General features: G+C 40.9%; 2 protein-coding genes across 3 annotated transcripts in view; both read left to right on the top strand.

Moving 5' to 3' along the window:
• LOC119647465 (neurexin-4) overlaps positions 1 to 27,161 on the top strand; it is a 100,385-nt gene that overhangs the window by 32,760 nt on the left and 40,464 nt on the right. The window lies entirely within an intron of this gene.
• On the top strand, positions 15,304 to 16,385 carry LOC119647467 (L-aminoadipate-semialdehyde dehydrogenase-phosphopantetheinyl transferase). The gene has a single exon (XM_038048401.1). The coding sequence runs from the start codon at positions 15,441 to 15,443 to the stop codon at positions 16,311 to 16,313; it is 873 nt and encodes a 290-aa protein (XP_037904329.1). The 5' UTR covers positions 15,304 to 15,440; the 3' UTR covers positions 16,314 to 16,385.

Here is a 27,161-nt window from a genome sequence, read left to right as displayed (position 1 = left end):
AATTTGGTAGAAAGATGGGAACTGTGAACGCTCACGCATATAGTTACATCCTTTTACGTCGAATTTAAGGGGGGGAGGGGGTCCCCATACATGCAAAAGGGGGGTGTACATTTTTTTTCATCAAATATAGTCATGTGGGGTATCAAATTAAAGGTCTCGGTTAGTACTTTTCGAAGCCGGTCTTAGTTTTGAAATTTGGTTAAAAGGTGGGGAGTGCGGGGGGTTGAAAGTAATCATTTTTCTAACGAACCCATTCTCAGAAACTACTCAACCGAAAAATCTGAAAAAAATCGGGGGCTGCCACAATATGGTGCTTAGGCTCCGAAATACCCCCATACAGATACCTGCTCAAATAAAGTTAATAATAGTACATTACTATAATTTTTAGTAATTGACAGGAAAACTCCCCTTAAATTCACCCTAGAATCACAACAGCAATGTAGGCTATAGCATAGAGCATGATCCTACCAAATTTGGTAAAAACCGCACTATTATTAACAAAGTTATACTAGGTCAAAGCTGTCGCTCCTCTGCAAATTCAAGACTATGAATGTCGATATCACTTAAAAGTGGATATATTCACATAATATATGCATATTTTACGTGCTACATGCTAATGGGACAAATGCACACTCAAATCTCTTTATAAAAGAAATACACAAAACCTTTCATACCTGAAGCGTATAGCTTCCGGTTTCCCGACTTGTTTTCATTGTAATAAAATTATAAAATGTATCGAATTTTTCCATAATTTTCATTTATTTTTCCGTTCAGAAACTTCGTCCGGAGCAGACAATTACTGAATCAAATCAGGGTAATGATCACGAGCGTGAGCGAAATGCTGACACATTGCCTCCTATGCTGTATCGTAGTCTTGTAGTGTATTGCAATGGACTTGAGTGAAGTGCTCTAACACGCTTCAAGGCAATTGAATTGTGTGGAAATAATTATTATTTCCGAGTTATAACAAATTCAGCGGATACCGGATTTTACCTAAGACTAACATTAAGTGCCATGCATTTAGGCTCAGACGTTCCTCCCTACTTAAAAATAATACATAAGGGCTGTGGTGGCAGTGGCGGGTAGTAGTTTAGTTGACGAATCCGTCGAGTTATCGCAATTCCGGCTGATGTCGGATTTTATTAATACTAGCACTAAGTGCCAGTGCAGAATGGTATATTTTTGTATGGGTTAAACGAGACTGTGTGGGAGTCCCAGGGCATCTAGGTAAGACGTGAGGGATTCAGGTATAATACATTTAGTTGACAATATTATAGGAAATATAACTACCCTCTTGAGTCGTCAATTTCTTCTGATGTGCCGCAGACAAGTGTTCACGAAGGCTTAGAGCTTTTGAGTAACAGTGGTGATAACTTTCCACGTGCCACTCCCATATAGCAACACAGATACAACATTACCACAAAACAATTTCAACTTGATTCTTGGTGTTGAGATAACTGCATTTCCAGATTCTAGACAAGGCAGCAAAAGCGGATCTAGCGCCATTAATGCGTCGAGTGGCATCAAGTTCGGTACCACCGTCGGCCAAGGTCCATGACCCGGTGAGGGAGCAACCAGATGTCATCAGCGTAGTAGATCGATAAAATGTCATTGTCCATGTAAGTCCTCCGGACAAGGTAGCCTGAAGAACGTCACCGATAACAAGAAGAAATAATATCGGTGAAAAGATACAACCCTGGCGGACTTCAAATTTCTTTGAGATTTTACCTCGGTGTAACGCGTGACTTTTTGCCCCATCATATGTTGCTCTGACAATAGCTGGTAGTTTCGCTGGATTGCCCCTCTTGCGTAGAACACTCCATTCACATTTCCTGTTCACGCTGTCGAAAACTTTCTCCAAATCAATGAAGACAAGTGAAGCGAAAGACTGCACTGTTCCAAAATGATCGGTAGTGTGTTGATGTGGTCAAAGGATCACAAGGTGGTCAATCTGTTCTATCGTACGGTGTCGGGTGAGTTGAAACCTAACTGACTTTATGGTAGGCTCTGTGCCCGAAAAATCTTCCACCAATTACGAGGCGGTGGAAGCTGCAGAAATCCATAGACCTCCCACATTTATCGTTACGGGATTAACCAAATTTCGGTAAATTGACATGTTAATTTTTAATAAGGGTAATTTCATAAATTGTAAGTAACTATGACAAACAAGTTTAGCGATATTTCATATGAAATTTCAGAAAGATCAGTGAAAAAGGAAGCCTGAATACGCACATTTGGTCTTGCTGTTCTGTGCTAGTGAACACCAAAATGCATATGGGGCGAATGCACCCTATCTAAAAACTATGTAAAATTGGTTTCGAAGATTCCAAACAAGACACTTTTCTCTGGAGGGCGAACCGCACGAAGGTCGTCGCAAATCTTCGACTGTTGATAAGAATGTCGGCTTAGTGAAAGCTAAAATAAACAAAGCTCCCAGATTGACCCAGAAAATGGTTGTCAATGAATTGGCCTAGAATACTATGGCGGTGTTAAGAATATTTGATCATCATCTGGGATACATGAGTAAATTTTCTCGATAGGTTCCATGCATTTTGAATGACGCTTAAAAGGAGGCACGCGTTAATTTCGTTAGATATTTCCTTCTGACATCTAAGAACGGTCAGTCTAGCATTTTCGACAAATCGTTACAGATGATGAAGCTTATTTCGATCCGGAAACCAACCATGGTATAGAGCGCAGAAGGAGCCAACCAGTCCGTGAATACAAGGGAACAAAAATGATGACGTCAAATTATTTCACCAGAGCCAAAATTGTAGCTGCTATTCTTCTGGAAACTGATCAAATAGCGAAGTGGTACATAGAAACGTGTTCACCACCAATTTTCAAAAATTTGCTTATTAGCAAAAACAAACTTCGACGCTATTTTCTACACCATGTCGATGCACCAGCTCACACTGCTTAAAAAACCAATAACTTTATTGCGTTCTCAATCATCGAAGTTTAAAATTATCCCCGACTTTTCATCTCAAATTCGATATTTTTGTGGTAAATGTTTACAAAATTTCTTCTAAATTTTTGCGACTATTTAGCCAAATAATAATAGCGTTGCCGACACATAGGAAAACTTTTTTTTTTGCTTTTTGTCGGCACAGGAAAGGAATTTTTGAAAAAACGTGCTCAACGTTTTTAGAGATGTTATTCCTTCAAGAACGAAGGCATTTTTAATTTTTATATTATATGTTTATGTATAATTTGATTGCATATTTTATATAGAATAAGATGTGTCATTGCAATTTTTCAAAAAGTTGTCATAAAGTAATCACTTTCATTTCTCGCTTCTGTCAATATTTTTGGTGAAAAGAAAACATGCTTATAGTAATTTTTCCAATTTATGGTTGATTTATCGGTAAAAACATGCCTAAAGGAATTTTCTTAGTTTGTTGATTTATTGTGTTGTTAGAAAACAATTGCCCGAGAAGCTGAAGAACTTTATCGTTAAAATGCAAGAAGGAAGGGTAGCCAACGTCCGAGCAAATCAACTGAGGCTCATGACGTATTGTATGAACATATCTGTTTAAAATGACGTCTTCATGTCGTAGGTTACGCCGACAATTCGTGGAAGTTAGGAGTCGCTACACGTACGGCTAGAAATATTTTGCTGTAGACAATGCATGCAAAACCGATTGCTTTCCGACTTACTCGAAAGCCATTAACACTGGAAAAAATTTTACACAAGATTATGATTCGTGAGAAAGTACTTTGAAAGTGTCAAAAGCTGTATCGTGAATCTTATTGTTCGGTTAATCAAAAGCTGTACTCTTTTCAACAGAAGGAATTCTTCATGTACGACTATTTTTTGGAAAACGCTAGGACGTCTTGTGATGCAGTTTGCCCAATGACTTAGGTCGTGGGTCTAAGGACGGCAGCCAAATACTGAAATTCATTATCGGAATCTATCCTACCTCATTCCCGCGATAAATTGGGTAACAGTTGGTTTTTATGCACGACGATAATCTGAACCTTTTGGCTTGAATGACCAAGAGTTGGCTAGTCGACAACCATGTAAACATCCTCCAATGGCTTGCACAAACCCCCCGCCAAAAAGATTAGGGGATGCCATTTCTTAAAAACAACTGAACTGTACACCGCGCCAATGGATAACAGTGGACGAGACTGTATTAGGTAGATCTCATTTTATGGCTTGTTGACTCCGTTCTTCAGCGCTGTTGTGCAATTATTATTGCGAAATGAACGGCGATAAATTATTATATTTTAATTCGCCTACTTGTTATTTTTTCCTTTTTGTTAAAAATTTTCGTAAAAAATTGAATTCCATGAGTGACCACGTGTTTTTTCCGCCAAAAATTTTGACGAAAACGCCAAAGACGAAAGTCGTTACTTTACGATTTTTTTCAAAAATTGAATAACACATCTTATTCTATGTAAAATATGCTACAAAATCATATATGAACATATAAAGATTGAAAATACAATTGTTCTTGAGCAAAAAACATCTCTAAAAGTTTTGAGTACATTTTTTCCGCCATTGTAGATTTTTTATCTAGCTTGCTACCGAAGTTTGCCTCGGCGTAACAATTCACTGGTTCCAGTTTGCTTTTTCTATAAAATCTAGATCCAGCAGTTCTTTTATGTGTGGCAGAACTCATTTAAAACTTGTTCATGCCATTTTGAATTATTTTGATATCTGCAGGTCTCGTTGTCATTATCAGTTACCTGAGACATCTTACTAGTTTTTATACGGTCTCCCTTCGTTACATATTCCCAATGGATTTCCACATTCGTTTTCATTTGAATTCTGATTGATTTGCAAGCGGCTCAAAAAGTTTCTCCAGATACGACTTTTGATTCAGAACGACTTCATTGCTGTTTCCTAATATGGTTCAGCTTCACTTGAACCATGTCTTCAGTGTTATTTCTATTTTTTCAGTTTAAAATTTTCTTATCGTGCTCCTCAGGGTTGATAATTCCGTTTGTCCGTCTCCTTTTTTTAAATCAATCAAACATTTTCATTCTCATTTGGGTAGCAAATAGAATTTCTTCGTTAATAATCGACAATCCCGCTCGTAGGGTTTAAGTCTTACATTGCATTGGTTTTCTTGTAGTTGTTGAGTTATAGTTGAACCGAGCCCGCCCTTTCATTACTAGCCTAGCTTTGTAGTTTTCCATATTTGATTTGCTTTCAAGTTTTCTAATAGATTCGTCCATGCTCATCAGAGTCTATCTCTCCCTTAATTGCGCAAATTTATTTTATATACGTGCTGATTTTCTGAGGAACTTCTTCGGTGAATAATATGAGAACTACTCGATGTTCTTTGTTCTCCCTGCACCTCGAACAGGGATGAACTCCTCAGTCAAGTGCGGACGCATCAGTCTGATACACTGCCATAAGAACAGTTTCTTATAAACTGACCTTCCAGGTTTATAGTTGAAAATTAGACATTTAGCCATCCTAAGACACTGGACCAAACAAATCACTGTCAACCAGTTGGAACGGTTGGATCGCTCGGTGTCTCTGCTCTTTGTGTGATTGCTGTGTGGATTAATCGACGATAGACGTGTCTCATTATTCCATCCTCGGTTTTGTTGACTTCATCTCCATTCCTTGAATGTTTGCATAAATCAAGTATTTTAGCTGTTGTGCAGGAAATCAATGTTTTCGGCAGCCAAGGAATCATTAGTTTCGACTAGATTTCCTCTGAATATCAAGAAGTACAATTCTGAGTCGGTTCAAGGTTATATTGGTACAGCTTGGCTATGTTTCAGTATGTCTACGTTTCTATTCTCGAAAGAAATGTTCAGCTGTTTTGTTTTATTCTTATTACTGACAAAATATTGTACTCCATCTTTTGTATAAAGAGTAAGTCTTAGATTGGCATCATGATCTAATTCTATTGATTTCGCTTGGGATCTTCAAATCATCTCTCTTGGTTGTCTGCAGGTGAGTTCCATTCTTAGCGACGTTGATTCTCGGTGGCTCTTTCAGTTTCACTGCGTCGAGAAGCAACATTGCCTTGTTGACAAGGTAGCACCCAATATCATTGATGACGTACGCAGTTCGTGTCCTTTGTGTTCTTTTTGTTGGTTAGTCGTGTCCATTACTCTGTATGCACCTGTCCAACGAGTGCAAGCTGTTTCATCTTGTACGGCAGTGGAAAAATACTTGATCGATCTGATTCATTTCATTTTATTGCTGCTTAAACGCTATCTTAGACTGTATTCTCTGAAGAGTTTCGATTCGAGCAGGACTTCAAAATTGTATCCAGATGGGCCTTATCGTCGATTTGCCTTGGAAACTTAGTGGAGTAGCCAGTGCGTTTTTGAATCTAAGATTGATCGAATTTCTTATGTGTTCAATGTATTTCTTTCAAGTAAGCCTTCTATGTAGATTTACTTCAAGGGGTTTGGCTTCCTTAGACTGAAAAATGGGTAACTTCCAGTTTGTTTGTTGTTTGTTTCCTCAATGTGAAAGCGTTGACTTTAATTGCCCAGTTGGCCAAGTATTGTTCAACTCCTTTCATGTGATTCTCCAGGAATTGAAATACAACATTGGAATCGGAATGTGTGCAGAGAATTGCCAAATCGTCGGGAAAGATAGAGGTAATTAGGTGTGCATTTTTGCATATCAATTAAAGCGGAGGACCGGGAATACTACCTTGGGGTACACTCGCTTTGATGTTGGATTTTCGTGAGGTGAAACATTTTGGTTTAATCATAAATTTCCTGCAGGTGAGATACGACTCGGGGTTTTATGGATACTTGTGGATATAGGTATTCCTAGGCTAGGTGGTAGACTTTGTTAAATGCCTGCGGAATGGTAAGGAGTTCAGCCGGGTAGTACTTTCCAAAGCACAGCTCATCTCGGAGGCTTAACGTTGGACTTGTTCGACACTTGCGTGCATTCTCCTGAATCCAAACTGGTGAAAAGGAGTAATTTCGTCTTCATTCTTAGTATTTAGAAGTAGCAGTTTCTCAATTACCTTTGATAGCTGGGGAAGCCAGCTAATAGGTCTATATGATATGACAAGCGTTGTATCTTCACTTTCCTTTCTTCGGAATCATAGCTATTTGTGAAATTTCCAGCATCTCCGAAGGTAGCCAAAACGTAGGACAGAATTAAATAAATGTGTTGGTCGGATGATGGTAGATCTTGGTTCTTGGATCATTTTGCCCGTAATAAGGAGGAAATCAGGAGTCTTTCTAGAGTGAAAAATTTGAAGTATAAAATACATATTTACTACTAGCTACGAGTTATGTGTAAATAAAATGGTTCTGCATGTAAATATTCTTTCACGAGTAATTCACAAAGCCTTTCATACTTGAGAGGCGTTAAACCAACTCGGCCATCGCACTGTCCTAAGATCTCTGACTGTTTTCGACACTCAGCTGGGTGCTATACTTTACTGAAACTGTTCTTTTGGCAAGGTGAGGTCCTTTTCACTAATTGCGAAAAATACGTTATGTCAGAGAAGTTGTATTTAGGACTTATTCACAAGGAATTTTGATGAAATTCAAAATGATATTAATTTTTGAGGGCAAATACTTTAATTGCATTTTATGTTCTAAAATATATTTTTTCCAGAAATAGGATTGAAATTTACCGCTGTGTAAATGTCTATAGGTAGTTATACACCCACATATCTGTTTATTGCGTTGATTCTCCTGGATTCCACATTAAATATGTACTTTAAAGGATGTTAGTCGTCATTTTGGTTTATTTTGAGTCTTCAAAGAAATAACCGACAGTGAAATTGGAATAGTAACTTTCACTAGAACGAAACGTTCGACTTAATCTTGTATTCGAACATTTCGGGTTCGTTGTGCGATTAATGTTAATTTGGCTGAAATATAGCGTGTCATTTATTACCTCCTTTACTGCTTCACATCACATTTGAGGCGTTCCATATTTGCCAAAAGCTCCAGACATAACTCAACTGCCGTAATTAGTTATACCCCTTTCACCACTTCCTAGTTGTTGGGCTATATCGTCTAGACTTGATGGGAATTTCACAGAGCAAGACATCTGAATCAATAATTAAAACATAAGTGAAAAGGACCGACAAATTCCAGTTACGCACATGTGTACGTACAAATATATCATCCGGCACCCTAATGTGTCGGTTTGTTTAAAGATAGTTTTCCATTCAGTACCCTTCCTTCCTTCCTATCTAGTCACGTGAAAAAGTTTATTGCTCCGAACTATAACGTCAGCCTTTTTTGTGGATATGCTTCCCATATCAGTTTTGAAAACAGACAAAATCACGAACACCGCACCGGCCGGTACGAAATTTGATTCTATTCTCTCAATGTAACTAAATATCTGCAACTCGACGTCGATTTTTGGGTGTGTTTCACGTTCGGTAAAAGGACTATGAGCGAACTCAGTTCTATTTTAAAAGTTTTCCATTGAAATAAATTATTATGAAACCGAAGCTCATATGGTATTTACCCGTTATGGTTTCATTCAAATTTGCTCGGTTGTATACTCTCTGATTCAATGAGTTGAACTTTTGGTAATACGAATCTGCTTCCCAAATATGGGGAATCGCATGCTTCCAATACGCACACCAGCCATGGTACTTTGGAAGTTCACGTTTCTAAAGGGTGGATTGTTGAGGTTGTAAATTCCAGTTGATTCTTTTATTACGTAAGCGTTCGGTTGACTAACATCATGTTGATGGACTGTAATCACGAAATTATTTAATTTATTCTGGGCAATGATCGGCTAATTTGCCGGGTTTATACTTTGCTGAACCATTGGGGGTGAATAAATCGAATTTGTCAAGAGTGGGTTGATGACCTACCACGGGGAAGTTTGTTTGTACCTAATAAACAATTTGAGGAATTGTCGAATTAACAAAGGTGGACTTAACCTTTTTTGCCCCAAATAGCACTTATCACTTGGAATGTGAAACGTGTGCTGTTTAATGGTTCAATCTCTGATAAACACACTGAACTTTGCTGCTGCTAAGTTATAGTCAGGTTAAATGGTTTAAGTGCCTTATGTTGCATGGGGCCTTGCGTTGTTTCGCTAGCTTCGGACTAGCATCGAGTCGAACAATTTTAATTGGATTTACAGAAAACAATGTGACTCCGAATGCAAACAGGCGAAAAGGCAAGAAAGTAATCTAAAAGAAATCGCGGCCAGGAAATAATGAAAATGAGAATGGGGATTAGAATGCTAGTATTTCTCTTGGTTTCAATTTAATCTGGTTACTTTCACATGTTTTTTTTTTCATTTTTAAGTGATTAGACTCGTTTTGGGAGAGGAGAGAGAGAAAGAGTGGTTGTTTCGATGAGAAAATAATATTGAATTTATGGTGGCCGCGAACTAATAGTGCCTCCCGTTGGATTGGTTTTCTGGTTAGAGACGGTTATTTGGTTTTATTTGCAGCTTACATTGTTGCTTTGTGTCTAAACTTTGTGCAAACATGTACATACATATGTTAGAATAAACATAGTCTTCCTTCTGGCATGTCACACCATATGAAAGCTGGAGCTTTTGTACTCCAGTAAATATTTTTCTATCGATATTGTAGTTCTTTTCGAGAAAAGTGCATGTAGCAGATAAACAAGCATTAAACCACAGGAGTAAAAACTCTAAAAACGTCCCATCTTCCATCTTAAATATTTCTGAATAACATAGTAAGTGGTTCCTTAGATGGTTATCAATCCAATGAACTGAGACCTCTCTACCTCACTATCTCCAGGGTTGAGTTGGTGATTCTGCTATGCCTGAATGCAACAGGCACCCTCATGTGGTGCAGCTGAAGCGTGTACTATGGAAGCTTACACATTCCTCTTACGACGAGGGGGACAATTGCAGCCACGGCGTAAACCCAAGGGTTTGTGCGTTCTTTATAGCACTCGTAATGCAAAGGCAAACGAATCTTTGGACCGGAAGTAGTTTCTTGACAGTTAGCCCCTGCTCCAACTTTAGCCTCCATAGGTAAACACGGACCTCATCACAACATGGTATATTCAGTATACCATTTGCGGTTTCAATCCCTATGTCTTACCTACCTGACCTTATCGCAAAAAGTGTTCGTTTGCCTTTGTTATTCAAGATTTTTTTTCTAATTTAGTTTTGTATCCAAGATCATTTGCCTCTTTTGATATACTTGGAGCCATTTAGCAAAAAGTAATGCGAGTTTGTGTTCATGGAATTTTTACTAGAATCGATTCGATGTCTCTCTGTCCCTCTGTCTGTCTGCTACACCCGATTTTTTCGGAAACGGCTGGACTTATTGTCATAAAAATTGGTGAGAGCGTGTGATCTGTTGTTCCCTCTACATACAACAAGTGGTGCCATTTTATGTTAAGTTTAGGGGGGGGGGGGATTCTCATACATGTGAATGCGAGGTGTAAATTTTTTTCGTAGACTGTGGTCACGTGGAGTACTAAATGAAAGGGCTCGATTAGTACTGTTCGAAACTGGTCCTATATTTGATATCGGGTGAAACATAGGGGAGTAAAGGATCAAAATATGACCTCCAAAAAGTGGAACAGGTCTCGTTCTTAGAACCTATCCAATCGAAAAATCTGAAAAAATCATAGCGCATACATCTCGTTCTGATTTCTGCACAAAGAAAGTTAATAGTAGTGTATTAGCATATTTTAGAAATTTAGCCGGAAACCCCCTTAAGTTCATTATAGAGGTACGAAATTGCAAAATTGGCTGTGGTATAAGGCATAACTTTGGGAAGTTTGAAGGGAATCTAACTATTAACAAAGTTATAGAAGGTCAAAATTTTTACATTTTATGTGAATTTCGTGCATTTTAACATATCAATTCGTCAATACCACAACAAAGTGAGCTCACGTGAATGGGAAGTCGCAAGGAAATATTTCATTTTAGTTTTTTAATCATTTATATATCAAAATCAATTAGCTCAGACGGACATAGGCATATATTTATATGCATATGCTAATGAAGCTTTGGGGTAGTGCCTAATTTAGATAGTTATTTGTACATTGAACAAATGGTATTCAATGTATGTATACTTTTATGCACCTAAATCGGAAATATGTGTACGATCAATGTATATACTTGCATATGTAAGTATAGCATTCGGTGATAGGCAATGTTTCTTTGTTTAGTGTGAGCATAATATCTGTCTGCAATATGTACGTTTGAAGGTTTGGCCTTGTTGGGATTTACTGTCAGACTCTCCCATTCAGATCAGAGACTAAAATCAGAGCTTATTGTTCCAGTTCTATAATCGTTTGTAGGATTTTTCCAACTTGAGTATGCTTATCTGAGTTAGCACCGATGAAGGGAACAAGTGGTTCCGGAAATATCGGTATTTGCAAAATAAAATTCAACCCTAGCGAATAGGAAAAACAAGTTTTATTATTTCAAATTGAGTATGCTGTCGTTTTGATACGTGCTGTATCTGAGTATATCTTGGCCTTACTAGAGGACACGTAACATATGAGCTGACCTCCTATGTTCACGAGTCCGGGTCAAGTTTCTTGATTGGCACTATATCTGGAATAACATCGTTGCCCGGGCTAATGATCGGTATCGTGGTTTGAAGCCAATTTTTGGCCTGGCCTTACGCTAATAGTCGCTCGTGAATTGAAGCTTAATCTTAGATAAAATAACCCTTTGCAAAGTCATGCTTTGTTTGGCGTCTTCACTGTAGCTTTTCCTAGGTCTTTTTGATCCATTGGATCTTACTTCCGGGATATGTTTGCTTCTCAGTTCTTGGAAAGAAGTTTAGGAACCAAAAGCCTTCGGTGCCTTTGATCCTTTGATCTTCCCTTTCTCACTTGGTCGAATTTATCTTGTCAGTTTTTGTGTTCGCAGGAAATGGGACTGCCGTTGAATATTTGTCTTTTTGTCGTTCGTTATATACCCTTTTTTCTAGATATAGTTAACCTTTCCATTCCGGAACTGGTATCCGTGGATTTGTCTATAGAATTTGTGTTCGTACTAATCTGACCAGGTTCACGGGTGCTCCGTTTCCTTTGGCGCTTGTAAGTACATATTTCGGGAGCAGCTTACCCCTTCATCAGTACAAAGCTACCTTAGCTTTGTACTGATAAAGGGGATAAATTGCTCCCAAAATATATATTTCGGAAACTAAAAATTGTAGTTTGGAGGAACCTACCCTTATCTATCAATTTCATATTGTCATTTCATTTTTTAAGGTTTTGTGTAAATACAAAACCTTATTAAAATCGGTTTACTGTCTGTCTGTCGGTTATAGCGATTGACACCAAATTTTGTAGAAAGGTGGGGACTGTTCTTTTATGACGGATTTAAGGGGGGGGGTCTCCATACATGAAAAAAGGGCGTTTAAATCTTTTTTCATCAAATATAGTCATGTGGGGTACCAAATTAAAGCCGGGTAAAACATAGAGCATGATCTTGTGGCGCGGCAGGATTCGCGGCATTTGAAATTTATTTCGAATGTTGCGAATACCAGCGGACAGATGACGTCACCGGCGCTCTTCACGCAGTTTAGACCTCGCTACAGGAGTGAAAAGCAGAGTGCCATGTAGGTGATGACAGATATATTGAAAAAATTGAGAGGTAAAAGCGTAAAAGACACACAAGAAACTAGCAACTCCTCGTCTGATATTTTAGTGCGCTGCTACATAGTTGTTGTGTTATCATTTTTATTATTATTATAAAAATAAAGTAACATAGTTTCGCATTCGTACGATAGATCATAGAGAAGATAAAAATAAAGAAGTGTTTAAAACGTTAATAACAATTGGTGACCCCGAAAGTCGCGCACAGTGCTGATCGAATCATTGCAAACGTAATGCAATTTCTCTGACCACGTACTTAGTGCTATATTAAAGAATATTGTGGGGAGGCCACCTTGATTCAGCTCTTCCTTCGAATCAAAAATTTCTGTATGTTCAGATAGTTTGCAAACTCGACTTTTATAAACTGGGAATAGTCTAAGATTACTCCTAAATAAGGGGAGTCACCATCGGAATGAGTTATTCAAAGCGTTCTATCTTCTTACTTAGATAGTGCTTTCTTTGTTTATTGCCTAACTTCTCTCTTCTTTTTTCACCAGATATGGAACAATCATCAATTGATTTTTTATAGGTCCAGCTTTGGAATTGGCTCTTTGCTCATTTGCGCGAAGTTGATGCTTGAATGACAGAACGTAATATTCTCCTGAAACCTTTTAAGCTGTTGACAGCAATTGCTTCGACTTTTGAGTACAAGTACATAGCCCAACCATCTAGAACGGAATTTTGCCTGGACTAATGCTAGGCTTACATTGTTTTCAGAAAGGTTTCCTCCTTATTGCGTAATTCGGTTCGGATTTCTGGAGAGGTGCCCAACCTATTCTGCAACTTATTTGTTAGGAATCACTCAAAGACCACCTGACACTGACCTATGCCGATTTCTATTTATATGTAACAAGCGAAAATTCTGGAGTCAGAAAATTGTCGCCGAATTAGTAAATTTCCAATTTCTCCTGTTACCAATATGATCGATTATCGGATCGAAGTTACCGGTGCTGGGAAATTTGAGCATTTGCTAATCATTTTAAATAATTACTTACCTGCGTGGCTGTTGATGCTATTGCCGGGTGCATTATCCCAATTGCGGATTGGTGCTCCAAATTCCTATGTGGAAGGCCTCCCAAACATTATCAAGCGTGGATTCTACACATATCTGATAACCTTTCATGGAAGCGGGCGCAGTCGGTTCTTAACACTGGGACAGCCCCACTGGCTGTACACTGATAATCATTTTCCCAACTGACTTGCTTCGTCTTTGTCTGGTGTAGTGGTTCTTTCGATCATCCTGACAATATATAGTTTTTGATCACCGAATTCATTATCATCCTAATGGGACCAGTGATTAATAATGGTGGTATCAAAAATAGGGGCTAACGGTCTCATCCAGGGCAGAGGCAACTCATAAGACGCTGCCTCACCTCTGCCCTGGAAGCAGCGTGACTGAAAGTGGCAACAGGTGGAAAAGGCTCCTTTAGGTATTCGCAAACATACGACAAGGGTGTGAATTATATCCAAGTTGACCGCCAATAATTTGAACCTTAGCTAGGCTAAAGCTAGATTATTATTTTGGATAATGAGGGATCTTAAGTCCACATCCACTTGATGTTGGACCGTACCAAAAGAAGAGCAACTTACTCTCACGTTTTTTTGGTCCACAGACCCCTCATTTGGGGCATAGCAACCAAGCATTAAAAAATAGGGTCTCTATGCTTTTGGTATGTGTCCCGAGGCTTTACTGCCTCTTATCACCCTCTGGGGAGGGGCTACAATAATTTTTAGTCGCCTTCGGAGTACGGTATACTCTGTGTGATTTCAGCATTTAAAAGTTACCACTGCCCATCTCACTCTGGCAGCATATCTTGTTATTAGAGTGTCAGATAGAATATGATTGTTCTCCATTATGCAGTAGAATCCCGGGAAATACGTTTTGAGAAGGTGTACCCTGTCCTCATTGTCCCTACTGTGTTTCGTATCCTTTGTGAGTTGGCATTACAGTCGAGGAGAAATGGTATCTAGGACGCCGGGCAGATTCGAGGGATATTGAACTGGTGGTTTTCGGCTCAAAACTGGGATGTCTTGAGTTCCTTATTAAGGCAAGCTTAGACTGGATATCGGTTGATAATGATGATGATACGGATTACGCAATCTATTGACTCGTTGGTAATAGTAGAACTTGAAATATAAATTCAAATCAACATCAACAACTCAAATTGTTCGTGCGGGTCCGTCAGGGCCTAAGTATATCTCTGCTCTCGTAGTTATCCATAGTCAACCTTGGTGGGTATTTAGACCCTCCCCAACGTTTACATTCATTACAGTTTACATTCTTCCCACTTTAGGAGCAGCGTTATCGGAATAGTCCAACCATTATCAGTTCCTCCTTTGTATTCTGCGGTTATAACCAAACGAAAAGGCAAATTTTTAAGTGAAATGAAGCGCTTAGCTTTTCGTTTCCTTAATCTAATTACTCTTCTCGATGTACTTCCTATTTGAACTTTTTTACATCACAAACCAATTGTTATTGGACATTCGAGGTTATAATCTGGTTTTGTTCAAAACTGTTTTCTTTGCTATTCCATTACTGTCTATTAAATTTAACATGAATTTTCATCTTATATTTCATATTAATCATTAACGTTATTACGCAATGAATTCTTATTCATACTATATACAAAGAAACAAATAATTGCCCGCCTTATTGACTCATCCAACATTCGCCAGAACGTCCCCATTTGTAATTCGTTTCGAATTTAGCGAAGACACAATTTCGAACAGTTTAATTTCTTTCTTTCTTAACTTTTTTCTCGCGCAAGTTGGCACTGCTGATTGTCAACTGCAGCAAGTATCTCTGTCATGTGTCATTTGCTCGTGGCTAGTCTTGTTATGGTTCATTAGTGGGGTGTCGCCGTTTGCTAGGAATTAAGAATCAATTAAGCAATGATCAAATTGCCATTTGCCCGGAAATGCTGCCGAAATACAGTTGTGTGCGCTGGGCGTTAGATTTATCACAGTGGCGCCCGACACTTGCCGAGCTCAGCTTAGCGACTGCATGTTTACAAGCCGAGGAGAAGGCTCGTCTCATGAAATTCTACTTCCGGGATGATTTCGATGCATCCTTAATAGGGCGCCTGCTCATGCGGAAATTTGTGCGGGACACAACCGGAATCGCTTACGATCAAATAAGATTCGAGCGTGATGGACGCGGCAAACCCTTCCTGGTCAATAGCGTCTTGGGACCGTGTCGGATCGACTTCAACGTTTCCCATCAGGGCAACTATAGCGTGCTGGCCGGAATCGTTGAGAGATCAATTGCAGACGAGCCACCTGTGAAAATCGGAATCGATGTTATGAAAATTGAGTATTCAGGTGGAAAGCCATTAACCGAATTCTTCCGCCTGATGACGAGGAACTTTTCCGACGCCGAGTGGAGATTTATCCGGAGCCGACAGTCTGAGGCCGAGCAATTAAAAGCGTTTATGCGATTCTGGTGTCTGAAGGAGAGTTACGTCAAAAATGTCGGTGTTGGGATTACCATGAATTTACAGAAAATAAGTTTCAAGGTGAAGACTGACGACGTAGCGAAAGGGAAGGTGGTTCAGGACACGGTCTTGGAGGTCGATGGGAATTTACTGACGAATTGGTGTTTTGAGGAGCATCTGCTGGACGAGCAGCACAGCGTAGCCATAGCATTTGAAAATTTAGGAAAAATGGCAGATGAAGGCACATTTAAAGTTTTAGGATATGAAGAGTTGATGGAAGGCGCATTGCCCCTAATGGAAAAAGATAATTCTTATTGTCAAAGGGTTTTGGAAAAGCAATATAAACGTTTCCAATAAGATACTCAGATAAGCCAATGAATCTCAGATTTTATAAATCAATAGGAAAATAAAAGTACTTTTTTACCGATAGATCTATAATTTGGTATGTTAGCATTAGTTATAAACTAATCTGTGCCTCGTGGCTCCTGAATTGTCGATTGGTTCAAGCTATTTCGGAGTGACAGGACTTTACCTCGTTCGAGTTCTGATGTCACATGATGTTATGAAGAGACTCTCTCAACTTAATCACGAAGTTATTATAGTGAGTCTTATTTTTCTGTTCTGTTGGGATTGGTAGAATTCGATGATTAGAGATGGTTAAGTGCAATCTTGTGGTGTTTCTAGCGATTAAACTATTAGAATTAAGATGCGCGCGAAACAAACTCAGAACCGCACGCAGTTTCAATGTACAATGAAGATTTCCACGTCGGCAAGGTTGGTCCTAATGGCAGATTACGCCATTTGCAATTTAGTTTTCGTTTTCGGCTGTGCCTTTTGAATATAATTAATTTGCATGAATTCATTTTGAGAATTCCGGAGGACACAATTTGAGTTGCAATAGCTAATTATTAATGTCACCTGCATTAGTCCCATTGCTTCCATTCATAAAAATTGAATTGAATGCACGCAAGTTGATTGTCCGCGTATAAAATCGCGGCATTGCACATAATCTTCATTTATGTACACTAGGCAGAAAAAGTGTGCGTACACTCAGTAGTATGATACTTTTCCTTAGTAAAACAAAAAAATTAAGCTAATTTTTGTGGCGAATTTATTATCCAAACATTACAAATAGTTCCGTAGTTTTAGTGTATTTAATTCACTAAGTTATAAGTCTTACAAAAACCAGGTTATAAAGCCAAAAATTAAAAGAATCGCAATAATTCAGTAGAAAAAGTCTGCGTACAGTAAACAAATATTTAAAAAAAATTATATTTGAGTAAATATGAAAAGCAAATCAGTAGCTTGTAGCATACCCTTTTCTTTTTATGACCTCTTTTAATCTTTTCGGCATAGAAGATACAAGTTTAGATGTTTCTTCAACACTTATTTTATTCCATTCTTCTTGTAATACATTTTTCAGCATATCCTTTGAAGTTATATCGTATTGGCGAATTCTGCGTTCTAATAAATCCCACAGATGTTCTATGGGATTTAAATCTGGCGATTGTGGGGGTGTATGTAACTGTTTGGGAACATTATAAAATAGCCACAGCTTATTAACCTCAGCCGTATGCTTAGGGTCCTTGTCATGCATAAAATAAAATTCGTCACCCAGGCGTAAATTTTCAGCACTTTGTTTTAAATTACGTTTTAAAATATTTAGGTAGTCATATTTGTCCATGGTAGACTCTATAAATTGCAGATTTCCTACGCCACCACTTGCCATACACCCCCAAATCATTATTCCGCCACCACCATGCTTTACCGTTGGCATCAAATTTTCTTTATTCAATGCTGTACATGCTTTTCTCCATACTATTTTTCTTCCTTTTATTCCAAAAATGCAGTATTTACTTTCATCTGAGAAAAGCATATTTTCCCAGAATTCATTTGATTGGTTTACGTACTTATTCGCAAATTTTATTCGTTTTCGCCTATTAGTTAATGAAATAAATGGTTTCTTACGTGCAACTCGCCCATGGTAACCAGCTCTCTTGAGTATTTTCCGTGCAGTATCAGCACAAATTTTTTTGTTGAACTTAAGTTCAATATCTTTCGCGATTTGTGGTGCAGTTATTCGTGGATTCTTTTTCACCGAACCTATAATACTTCGCCTTTCCCTAATCGACAACTTCGATGGGCGACCAGATCGTGGCTTCGATGTTATTATTCTCGTCGATTTAAAGTTGTTAACTACCCTTTGAACAGATGAATGTCGCCTTCCTACTATCCTGGCTATTTCGCGGAAACTTTTTCCTTCTTCCCATAATTTTATTATAACTTTTCTTTCACTTACACAAATCTCTTTTTGCTTCAATTCCATAATAACAATTATACACACAAAATAACGAAAAAACGTCCTTATTTTTCACACTTCAAACACAGCCATAAACCAATAACTCACAATCAATTTACTCCAAATGGCAAGGATTTATATTTCGGGGAATCACCTACATAATTATGTGGCTGTACGCAGACTTTTTCTACTGAACATTTGTGACTTTTCTTATTTCCCTTTTTTTATTTCAGTTTCCTTGAATTCTAATTTCGTAAAAGTGGCCTTATCAAAGCAACAAGACCACAAGCAATATGCAAACAATAAAATGTTTTTAAAAAACTAATATATTCGTGTGTTTTACTAACGAATAACCAGGAACTGTTTAATGTACGCACATTTTTTCTAGCGAGTGTATATGCATCTTGCTATATTTTGACTTCAATTTTTATGAATGGAAGTGACTGGACTAATGCAAGTGACATTAATAATTAGCACTTGCAACGCAAATAGTGCCTTCCGTAGTTCTCAAAACGGAATTATTTAGCGCTGGCATATTGCAAATGACGTGAAGTGTCAACAATCTATCTGTCACGCATCGCAAAAGTTCAATTCTCCGAACTCTTTTGCGTGCCGTTAGCGCATCGGATTTGTAATATATTGCTTCATACAAGTCCGTGTAGTGAGCACATGATCTTGTACTTAGGAATACATGGTTCATTAAACGATTGTCTCATCTTCCTACATAGTGGGAACAGTAAAATGCCAATCCACTATATTCTCATAAGACGCCAACATTTTACCACTGCCACTGATTGCAAAGCCGTTCCTTATGCGACCATCGCACCTCAATATCGGCCAGTGATTGCTGTGCTGTGGATTAAGCCACCGATAAAACAGCGTGAGGAACGCACTGGCCAGCGACTGACACTCGGGATGACGAGAAAGATCTGTATCGACTTGCTAAAAGCCGTAACGAGCGTACACAGGATATCGAACACTTCTGTTGCGTTAATGACAAGGACGATAATTTGTTTACCAATCGGTTAGATGGCGAGAATACTTCGAGCAGATTTCAACTGAAGAATTTGCTCATCCTCCACTTCCACAATCGTTGCCGACATTTGGAGCAGTTCCACCTGTCAGCGCAATTCGTCCCCACGTACTCGAGGAGGGCGATTAGACCCGAGTCTGCAAGGGACTCGTTTGAAGTGGCTCTGCCACGAAGCCTCACCGGAGATTATCTGGTACCATGGGAACCAGGATGGCCCTCTGAGAGCATATGCTCCAGGAGAAATCCTGGAGGATGTGGTCTCGGCCCGGGTTATTTGCGGTTGGCCCCCCCCCCCCCCTAGTGGGAGTTCATGGTGGTTGTGGTTATGCCTACATCGCGGGCAGAGCTCCTCGGAGCTCAAGCGTGGAATTGCGCTGTACAACTCGGGTGCCGTACCCCTTAGTTGTGGCCGAGGTGTTAGATAGGCCTCGCATCCACTGGTATGAATGCTGAGCCTGCACTTAGTATAAACCAGGACCGCTGTGCTTGTATGGCGGGGCTCTGATTGTTGTCCCAAAATCAATCCGGGTCCGAAGAGGACCGTGGGATTAAGCCTTCACGGCAGGTACTCACGTTAAACCCCCAGGACTTTCGTGTCAGCGCAACTGAAGTCGAGGAGACAATAAAACGAATGAAATTGGGGAAAGCCACAGGACCTGACGACATTGCATCTGAGCTCTGGAAAGCGAAGAGCTGGGACCCAACACTGGCTCAATGAATTCTTTAATTGGTTTATTCAAGAAGGCAAGAAAGTACCACAGTCCCAATATGGAAAAAGAAAGGTCTCCACCAGAAAGTTCAAATTACCATTCGATCCGATTACTTTACCATACCATCAAGATTTTTAAGCGCATTCTTGACAACCGTATTCTCGAAATCGTTGAAATAACCGTGAATCAAACCGGATTTGTTAAAAACTGCGGAATTGCTGACGCAATACCATACACGCTACGCGGTTACTCATGGAGAAACACCGTGAGAAGCATCACCCTCTTTACATTGCATTTCTGGATTTAGGGAAAGCATTTGACCGTGTGCCACACGAACTCATCTGGTATGCTTTACGACAACACTTAGTGCCAGAACGACTCGTGCGCTGAGTTCAATTGCTCTACCACGATCCGAAAAGTAAAGTTCGAAGTATGACGGGTGTATCAAAACCGCTTCGTGTTTCTGATGGTGTTCATCAAGGAAGCGCCCGCTCACCACTCCTCTTTGTTCTTGTCATGGACACCGTCACACGGGATATCCAACGTCCAGCACCCTACACACTGCTTTATCCAGATGATGTTTTCCTAGTATCTGATAGCAAAAATGATCTCGAGCAACTTGTCCAAAAATGGAATGATCGCCTCATGCAACACGGCCTCAGATTGAACCTAAACAAAACTGAATTTTTGACGACCGATCCCCATGAAACAGGCGGTCAGCGGCGGCGATCTGCCCGGAACTGAGCAATTTAAATACCTCGGGTTAACGCTATCAGCCAATGAAGAATTGCGTTATGAAATTGGTTCACGCATTAACGCAACCTGGATGAAGTGGCGTTCCACAACTGGTGTTCTTTGTGATCGACGTATCAATGAACGTCTCAAATCTAAAATTTATCGCAATGTCGTCCGTCCTGTCGCCCTCTATGGTCCTGAGTGTTGGCCAACTATAAAAGACAGTGAACGGCGTGTTGCGGTAATGGAGATGAAGATGTTGCGTTGGACTGGTGGCGTGACACGTTTTGATTACATCCGAAATGAGGATATCCGCGATCGTTATGCGGTTGCACCGATCGTGGAAAAATTGTGAGATAGGCGTCTTCGATGGTATGGTCACGCAATTCGTGCTAACGAGAATTCACTTGCCAAGATTCGTCTGAACATCGAAATCGATGGTAAACGACCAAAAGGCCGACCGAAACAACGGTGGCTTGATACGCTGGATGAGGATTTAAAAGACTGGAGATTGCACCCAGATCAGGCATTCGATAGAGCGAAATGGCGAAACCGATCACGACGAGCCGACCCCGCTTGTGAATGGGACAAAGGATGAAGAAAAAGAAGAAGAAGAAGTCATCGTAGTGAACTTCATTTGAAAATTCTCTCACTGCGCACTAACGCATTCACTCTGTTGTTGTGTTTCCCGCTTTATTTCGGGAACCAGTTGTTCTCTTCATCGGTATCACTGATGTCACTGATGACGGGAACAAGTGGTTCCGGTAATATCGGTGTATGCTAATATTGTAAATGATACTAGCGGAAAAACCAAAACATTCTAATTATTTCAAATGATTATATATGGGACATTTAGGAAAGGAGATATCTATTTAAAAGTGTTTACCTATTACTGGTTGGGATTGGGTTGTCAGCCACGTCAGATGATGGTCCATTCAGGCAGTCGATTGAAGAAATTTAAAAACGTTTCACCGTTGTTGTTATTCTCGCCAAGATCATACTCATAGGGTGTTGGGAGGGCCATCTTCTTCTGATTACCCACCACGATCACAATGTTACCTTTATGGGGCCTTTTCTGGACTACGTGTGGTTGCTCTAAAAAAACCTTTTTTCCTGTATACAGAAAACCTTCAATGATGTGTAGCATTGCAAAATTTCAAAAAAAACCTAGATCAGTGTTTCGCAGAGTTTCCTTTTACGTAGCATTTTTTGTCAAGTGGGTACTCTTGCAATTAATTAAGCATTAATACCGCTATTTCGTTTCCTTAATTTGTGTAACTGACGAGCTTTTGGAATTTAGTCGTTTTTTTGACACTGTTGCAGTTGTATTACTTTATTACCTTTCCCGTTCTTTTATGCTATAGTGTGCGAATATTGTTTAATTTGAGTTTGTAGTGTTCGCTTATTATTTGTGACTGCTACTCGATGCAACTGGTGCAGCTAGGGTAGTGGCTTTAGCTGACGCTGGGTACAGCCAACGTCGCATTCCTCGTACACTCGGCGTACCTCGTACTACGGCATGGGATGCCATCAGACGAGTTCGGGACACAAGCTCATACACACGCAGGCAAAGTGAAGGCAGACATAGATGCACTTCAACTCGAGATAATCACTTCGTTTTCAGCAACGTCTTGAGAAATCACTTTTGCACCACTGCTGAAGCTCATACGCGTCTTTTTGAGGCCAGAAATGTTGGTGTGAGAGAACGTTTCATTAGAAGAAGACCGGCAGAAAGAAATCTGAGGGCGTTTCGCGCAGCTCGCGTCCCATAACTACTCACACAACATCGTAGAGTTAGAATTGATTTGCTACGAGAATATGCTGACTGGATTGTGGAGGAATGGAAGGACGTAATGTTTTAATGAAAGGAGAATAGCCTTAAGAGTTAAAAATGGACCTTAGCCTGTGCAGTCGAAGAGGAAAAATTTGCTTTATGTGCTATATCCTGAAGAGCAGGTTACCAGGGAGGCTCTATAATGGTTTAGTGAGGTATTTCTTACGAGGCTCGTACAGATCATGTTGTGTCCGATAGAGGCAGTATAATCGTTCAAAGATACGTGGAAGATGTTCTTCAGGAGCATGTCATACCTTTCGCACCCTTCATTGGTGACAACTGCAGATAACGATAATGCGATAACGCAAGATCCATCCTTAATGAGGTCGGGATTCAAGTTTCACCATGGCTGGCATCCACCATGGGTCCCGATCTTAACCCAAGTGAACACATTTGGGTCAACATCAAAAGACTTGTACGAGAAAATTTCTCGAGAACTCTATTGCACAGGGTAACCAGGAATGGAATTGTTGCCCCTCCTTGACCGTGACCATCACCATGGCTTTTGATCAACTTTTTCACGGGTAACTTACCTGTGCGCCGATGAAGTTCTTTGCTCGATATAATATTCGACCAGCGTATTCTGATGGCATATCTCAGACAAGCTTTGGTGAAGGCTTCAAATCTTTCAAATAACAGCGGTGGTTACTTTGTGCTACTACCACATAGCAGTGCAGAACATGCCCATTACTGCAGATAGTAAAAGTACAATTACCCGTCAGATTAATAACCTTGGTTTTATTGATGCTTATCTTCGGTTTGATTATATTTATTATTATTCTGTTAAGGGAAAGTCGCACCGCGTCCTTGAAGAACTATTGTGCCCCTTTTACTGGTTATAGTGTACCTGTTGATCATAGTATCTCAAGCAGGCCAGTAACCGTTAGGAACTTTAGTATGTTCCCCACTTCCAGAAGTTTCAGCTTTGCATCTGGTATTAAGTGTTCTCCTAGATGTATCGACCTACTTTGCACAAGTGCCGGACACTGTCCCAGGACGTGCATAGAGGTTTCGTCCTCCTCCTCACAGAACCTGCAGGCAGTGTCCGTAGATATCCCTAGCTTCCCTAGGTGGTAGTTCAGCCGACAATGACCAGTGAGAATTCCCACTATGATTCGGAGGTTCTTTTTGGTGAGGTTTAAGCAATCCTTTGTGCGCATGGGTTCGTATCCCCCAATAAGCACCCTGGACTGCTCCATCCCTGGTAGGCCCGCCCAATATAGTTCCCTCAACCGTTTCTCTTCATTTCTTAGATTCATAGCCATGAAACCGTTTCCGATTCCACAGAAGGGTTCTGGCCCGTGTAAAGGCGTCCCTGCTCCCTTCTTGGCTAGTTCATCCGCTGCCTCATTGCCTTCCAGCCCAGCATGGCCTGGAACCCAAAGTATCCAGACCTTGTTGGACGAGCCGAGTGTATTCAGTCTCTCAAGGCATTCCTATACCAGTTTAGAGTTCACCTGGTTGGACCTAAGTGCCTTGATCGCTGCTTGGCTATCGGTGAGAATAGCTATGTTCTGCCCCCTGTAGTTCCTTTGTAGATTAAAGGAGGCACATTTGTCTATGGCGTAAATTTCCGCCTGGAATATGCTAGTGTACCTGCCCATTGGCTCAAAGTACATTTTCCTTGGACCAATGACACCGGCACCCGCTCCCTCTGCTGTGAGGGATCCGTCAGTGTACCAAGTAATCAGTTGCTGGTTTAAGCCGTATGTCGCAGCCACGCTCTCCCAGTTTGCCTTGTTACTCCAACGTGTTTCAAACTTCTTATCGAAGTGAAACCTCGTTGTCATGTTGTCTCTCGGTATCAGTAATTCGGGATACCGCCTAGAAAGGATATCAATCTTCCTTCGATTTAGGCAGCTCCCCGCCTCACTCATGCTACCGGCCATCTTGAATATTGATCTCCTTGCCTGCATCTGTATGTGCAGATGGAGAGGGGTTAATCCCAGAAGGACCTCCAGAGGTCTTACTATTGCAGTATATATCCAAAGTAGTATCTTCGGGCTACAACCCCATTTTTTTCCTGCTATGGATCTGCAAGTCATCAGAGCCCTCGTGGCTTTCCGACAAGTGTTTCCGACATGTGTCTTCCAGAGTAATTTTTGGTCTAGCGTGATTCCCAAGTATTTGACCTCTGTTTCTCGTTTCACCTCCATATCAGCGGCGATAGTACTCCGCCCTGTGGACAGCCTTGAGTGATGTTCATGATAATAGAATTTGTACCTGTTTGTACCTCTATTTGTCTGCTTTCTAGCATTTTGCCCATCCAGAGTGCCAGGGTGGTTCCCACTCCTTTGCGGCTCAGGGCATCCTGTATCTCTGTGTGCGATGTGTTGTCGAATGCTCCTTCGATATCCAAAAACGCGCACGGTGCAATTTCTTTTGTTTCTATGGCGTCCCGTAGTACCTCTGTCAGCTGATACAGAGCAGTTTCAGTTGACCTTCCTGCCCGGTAAGCGTGTTGACAGTGATGTAATGAATTGCGCTTTAGAACGTTAGTTCTAATATAGTTGTCTATGACCTTCTCCACCGTTTTGAGTACGAACGATGTTAGGCAGATTGGTCTGAAAGATTTAGGGTGAAAAGGATCCTTTTTACCCGCCTTCGGAATAAAGACCACTTTTGCCCGTCTCCATGCCCTTGGTATGTAATCCAGTGCTATGCTCCCCCTTACCACCCTCAGAAGAGACTTTAAGATAATTCCTAGGCCTCTCTGGATAAGTGCTGGGAAAATACCATCTGCTCCGGGAGATTTCATTGGTTGAAAGGTTCCCACTGCCCATCTTAGCCTAGCTTCTGAGCATACCTCTTTTGCTAGTTTCCAGCTCTCTTTCCTTCCCCTTTTATTCGTTGTTGGGGTGTCAGGCAGATTATTGTCGCCTGCCGCCGAGGGGTAGGACCCTGGGAAATGAGTTCTGAGAAGCAGGTGTACCCTGTCCTCCTCATTCTCGGTGAATGTCCCATCTTCCTTTTTCAAGCAGACAGAGGATATTCCCCCGTCTTTGGCTACAGCCTTGTACAGCCTGGTTGCTTCTGTGATCTGTTCAATCCCTTCACAGAATTCCCTAAAGCTGTTCCGTTTCGCTTCCCTGATGGCGTTGCTATACGCAGTCAGTGCATTTTTATACCTCAGTCAGTCCCCGGTTCGTTTTACCCGGTTAAAGAGTTTTCGTACCTCCGTTCTCATTCTGGCTAAGTTCCTGTTCCACCATGGTACATCCCTTGATGACTTGACTGTCTTGGCCGGACAGCTGGCCTCATATGCGTCAATGACGATTGTGTTGAGGTCTTCCACCACCGTTTCTAATTCTAATTCGCTCCTGATGTCACCGCTCCCTTGAAGGTGGGCAATGTTGTTGCTCAGGTGCATTGTGTAGGATTCCCAATCCGTTCTCTTGGGATTCCTTATTATTCTTTTTATTTCGGAGTTACCCTCAATGTGGAATCTGATTATCCTGTGATCAGACATTGAGGGTTCATCCGACACCCTCCAATTCCTGACCATCCCGTTCATTAGGGTATTTCCTAGAGTTATATCTAGTACCTCTTGTCTGGTGCTGGTCACAAATGTTGGAGTGTTCCCTACGTTGTATATTTCTAACTTATTACTAAGAATAAATTCGAGAAGGTACTCACCTCTACGATTAGTGTCACTGCTTCCCCACACTTCGTGGTGGGCGTTGGCATCGCAGCCGAGAAGAAGTGGTAACGCCCTCTCCTCGCAATACTCCGTCAGCTTTGCGACTTGTTCCGGTGGAGCCCGGCTCTCGTCTCCTGGGAAGTATCTCTATGCTACAACTACCTCTCGAGTGCTCTCCCGGCTTCCAATGAGACTTGGATAGCCACAAGGTCCCCGGTTAAGAACTCTGAAAGACATATGTATTTTAAATTACGGTTGAGAATTATGCAAGCTCTTGGTTTTTCACAAGAGGAGTCCCAAATTACCTGCATGTCTCCTCCTTGCAGACCGCGAATCTGCCCCCGGTACACCCAGGGCTCCTGAGACAGCACTATTCCAATGTTCTCCTTGGAATTTGCCCTTGCAATCACTGCAGGTGCAGCTCTCGCATGGTGGAGGTTTATCTGGGCTATCCTAGTGCTGGCCATTGGCTCCGTTATTGTTTGGAGCTCTTCTCCACTGTCGGAGTGTCACCCTCCTCCTCCGACATGGCGCTTTCCTGCGCGTCGCTGTCCACCCCGAGCCCTAGCAGTCCTAGGTCTAGGTCGTCCAGCTTCTGCTCTTCACTGGGTAGCAGGTCTATTTCCCTGGTTGATCCCGTTCTTTCCGCCTCTATGGCTTCTGCGACTTCTTCAGGGACCTCAGTAAGTTTTCCACCCGATGCCTCCTCCGAGGTCTCTTTCCTTGGCTTTTCCTTGTGCACATGCACGGGTATGTTGCCAAATCGGTAGTTGATTTGACAACTCCGACGTTTAATTGCCTCTAGGGATCGGTCATCTACCCCGATCGTGAGGAGTTTACCCTTTCCCTCCACCTTGCTTCTGAAGACTTTCCATAGTCGAGTATGGAGATCTTCGTTCTGAGCTATTAGGAGTCTCATAAGGTCTTCTGTTACTATTGCCGCGGCCTTTGGGA

Source organism: Hermetia illucens, chromosome 2, assembly GCF_905115235.1.
Source record: "Hermetia illucens chromosome 2, iHerIll2.2.curated.20191125, whole genome shotgun sequence".
Classification (NCBI taxonomy): Eukaryota; Metazoa; Arthropoda; class Insecta; order Diptera; family Stratiomyidae; genus Hermetia; species Hermetia illucens.
The sequence above is the reverse complement of the archived record's forward strand: the minus strand, read 5'-3'. Positions and strand labels throughout refer to the sequence as shown.

Excerpts from the sequence above, each read along its gene's own strand:
- LOC119647467 (XM_038048401.1), top strand. The coding sequence starts at position 15,441 with ATGCTGCCGAAATACAGTTGTGTGCGCTGGGCGTTAGATTTATCACAG.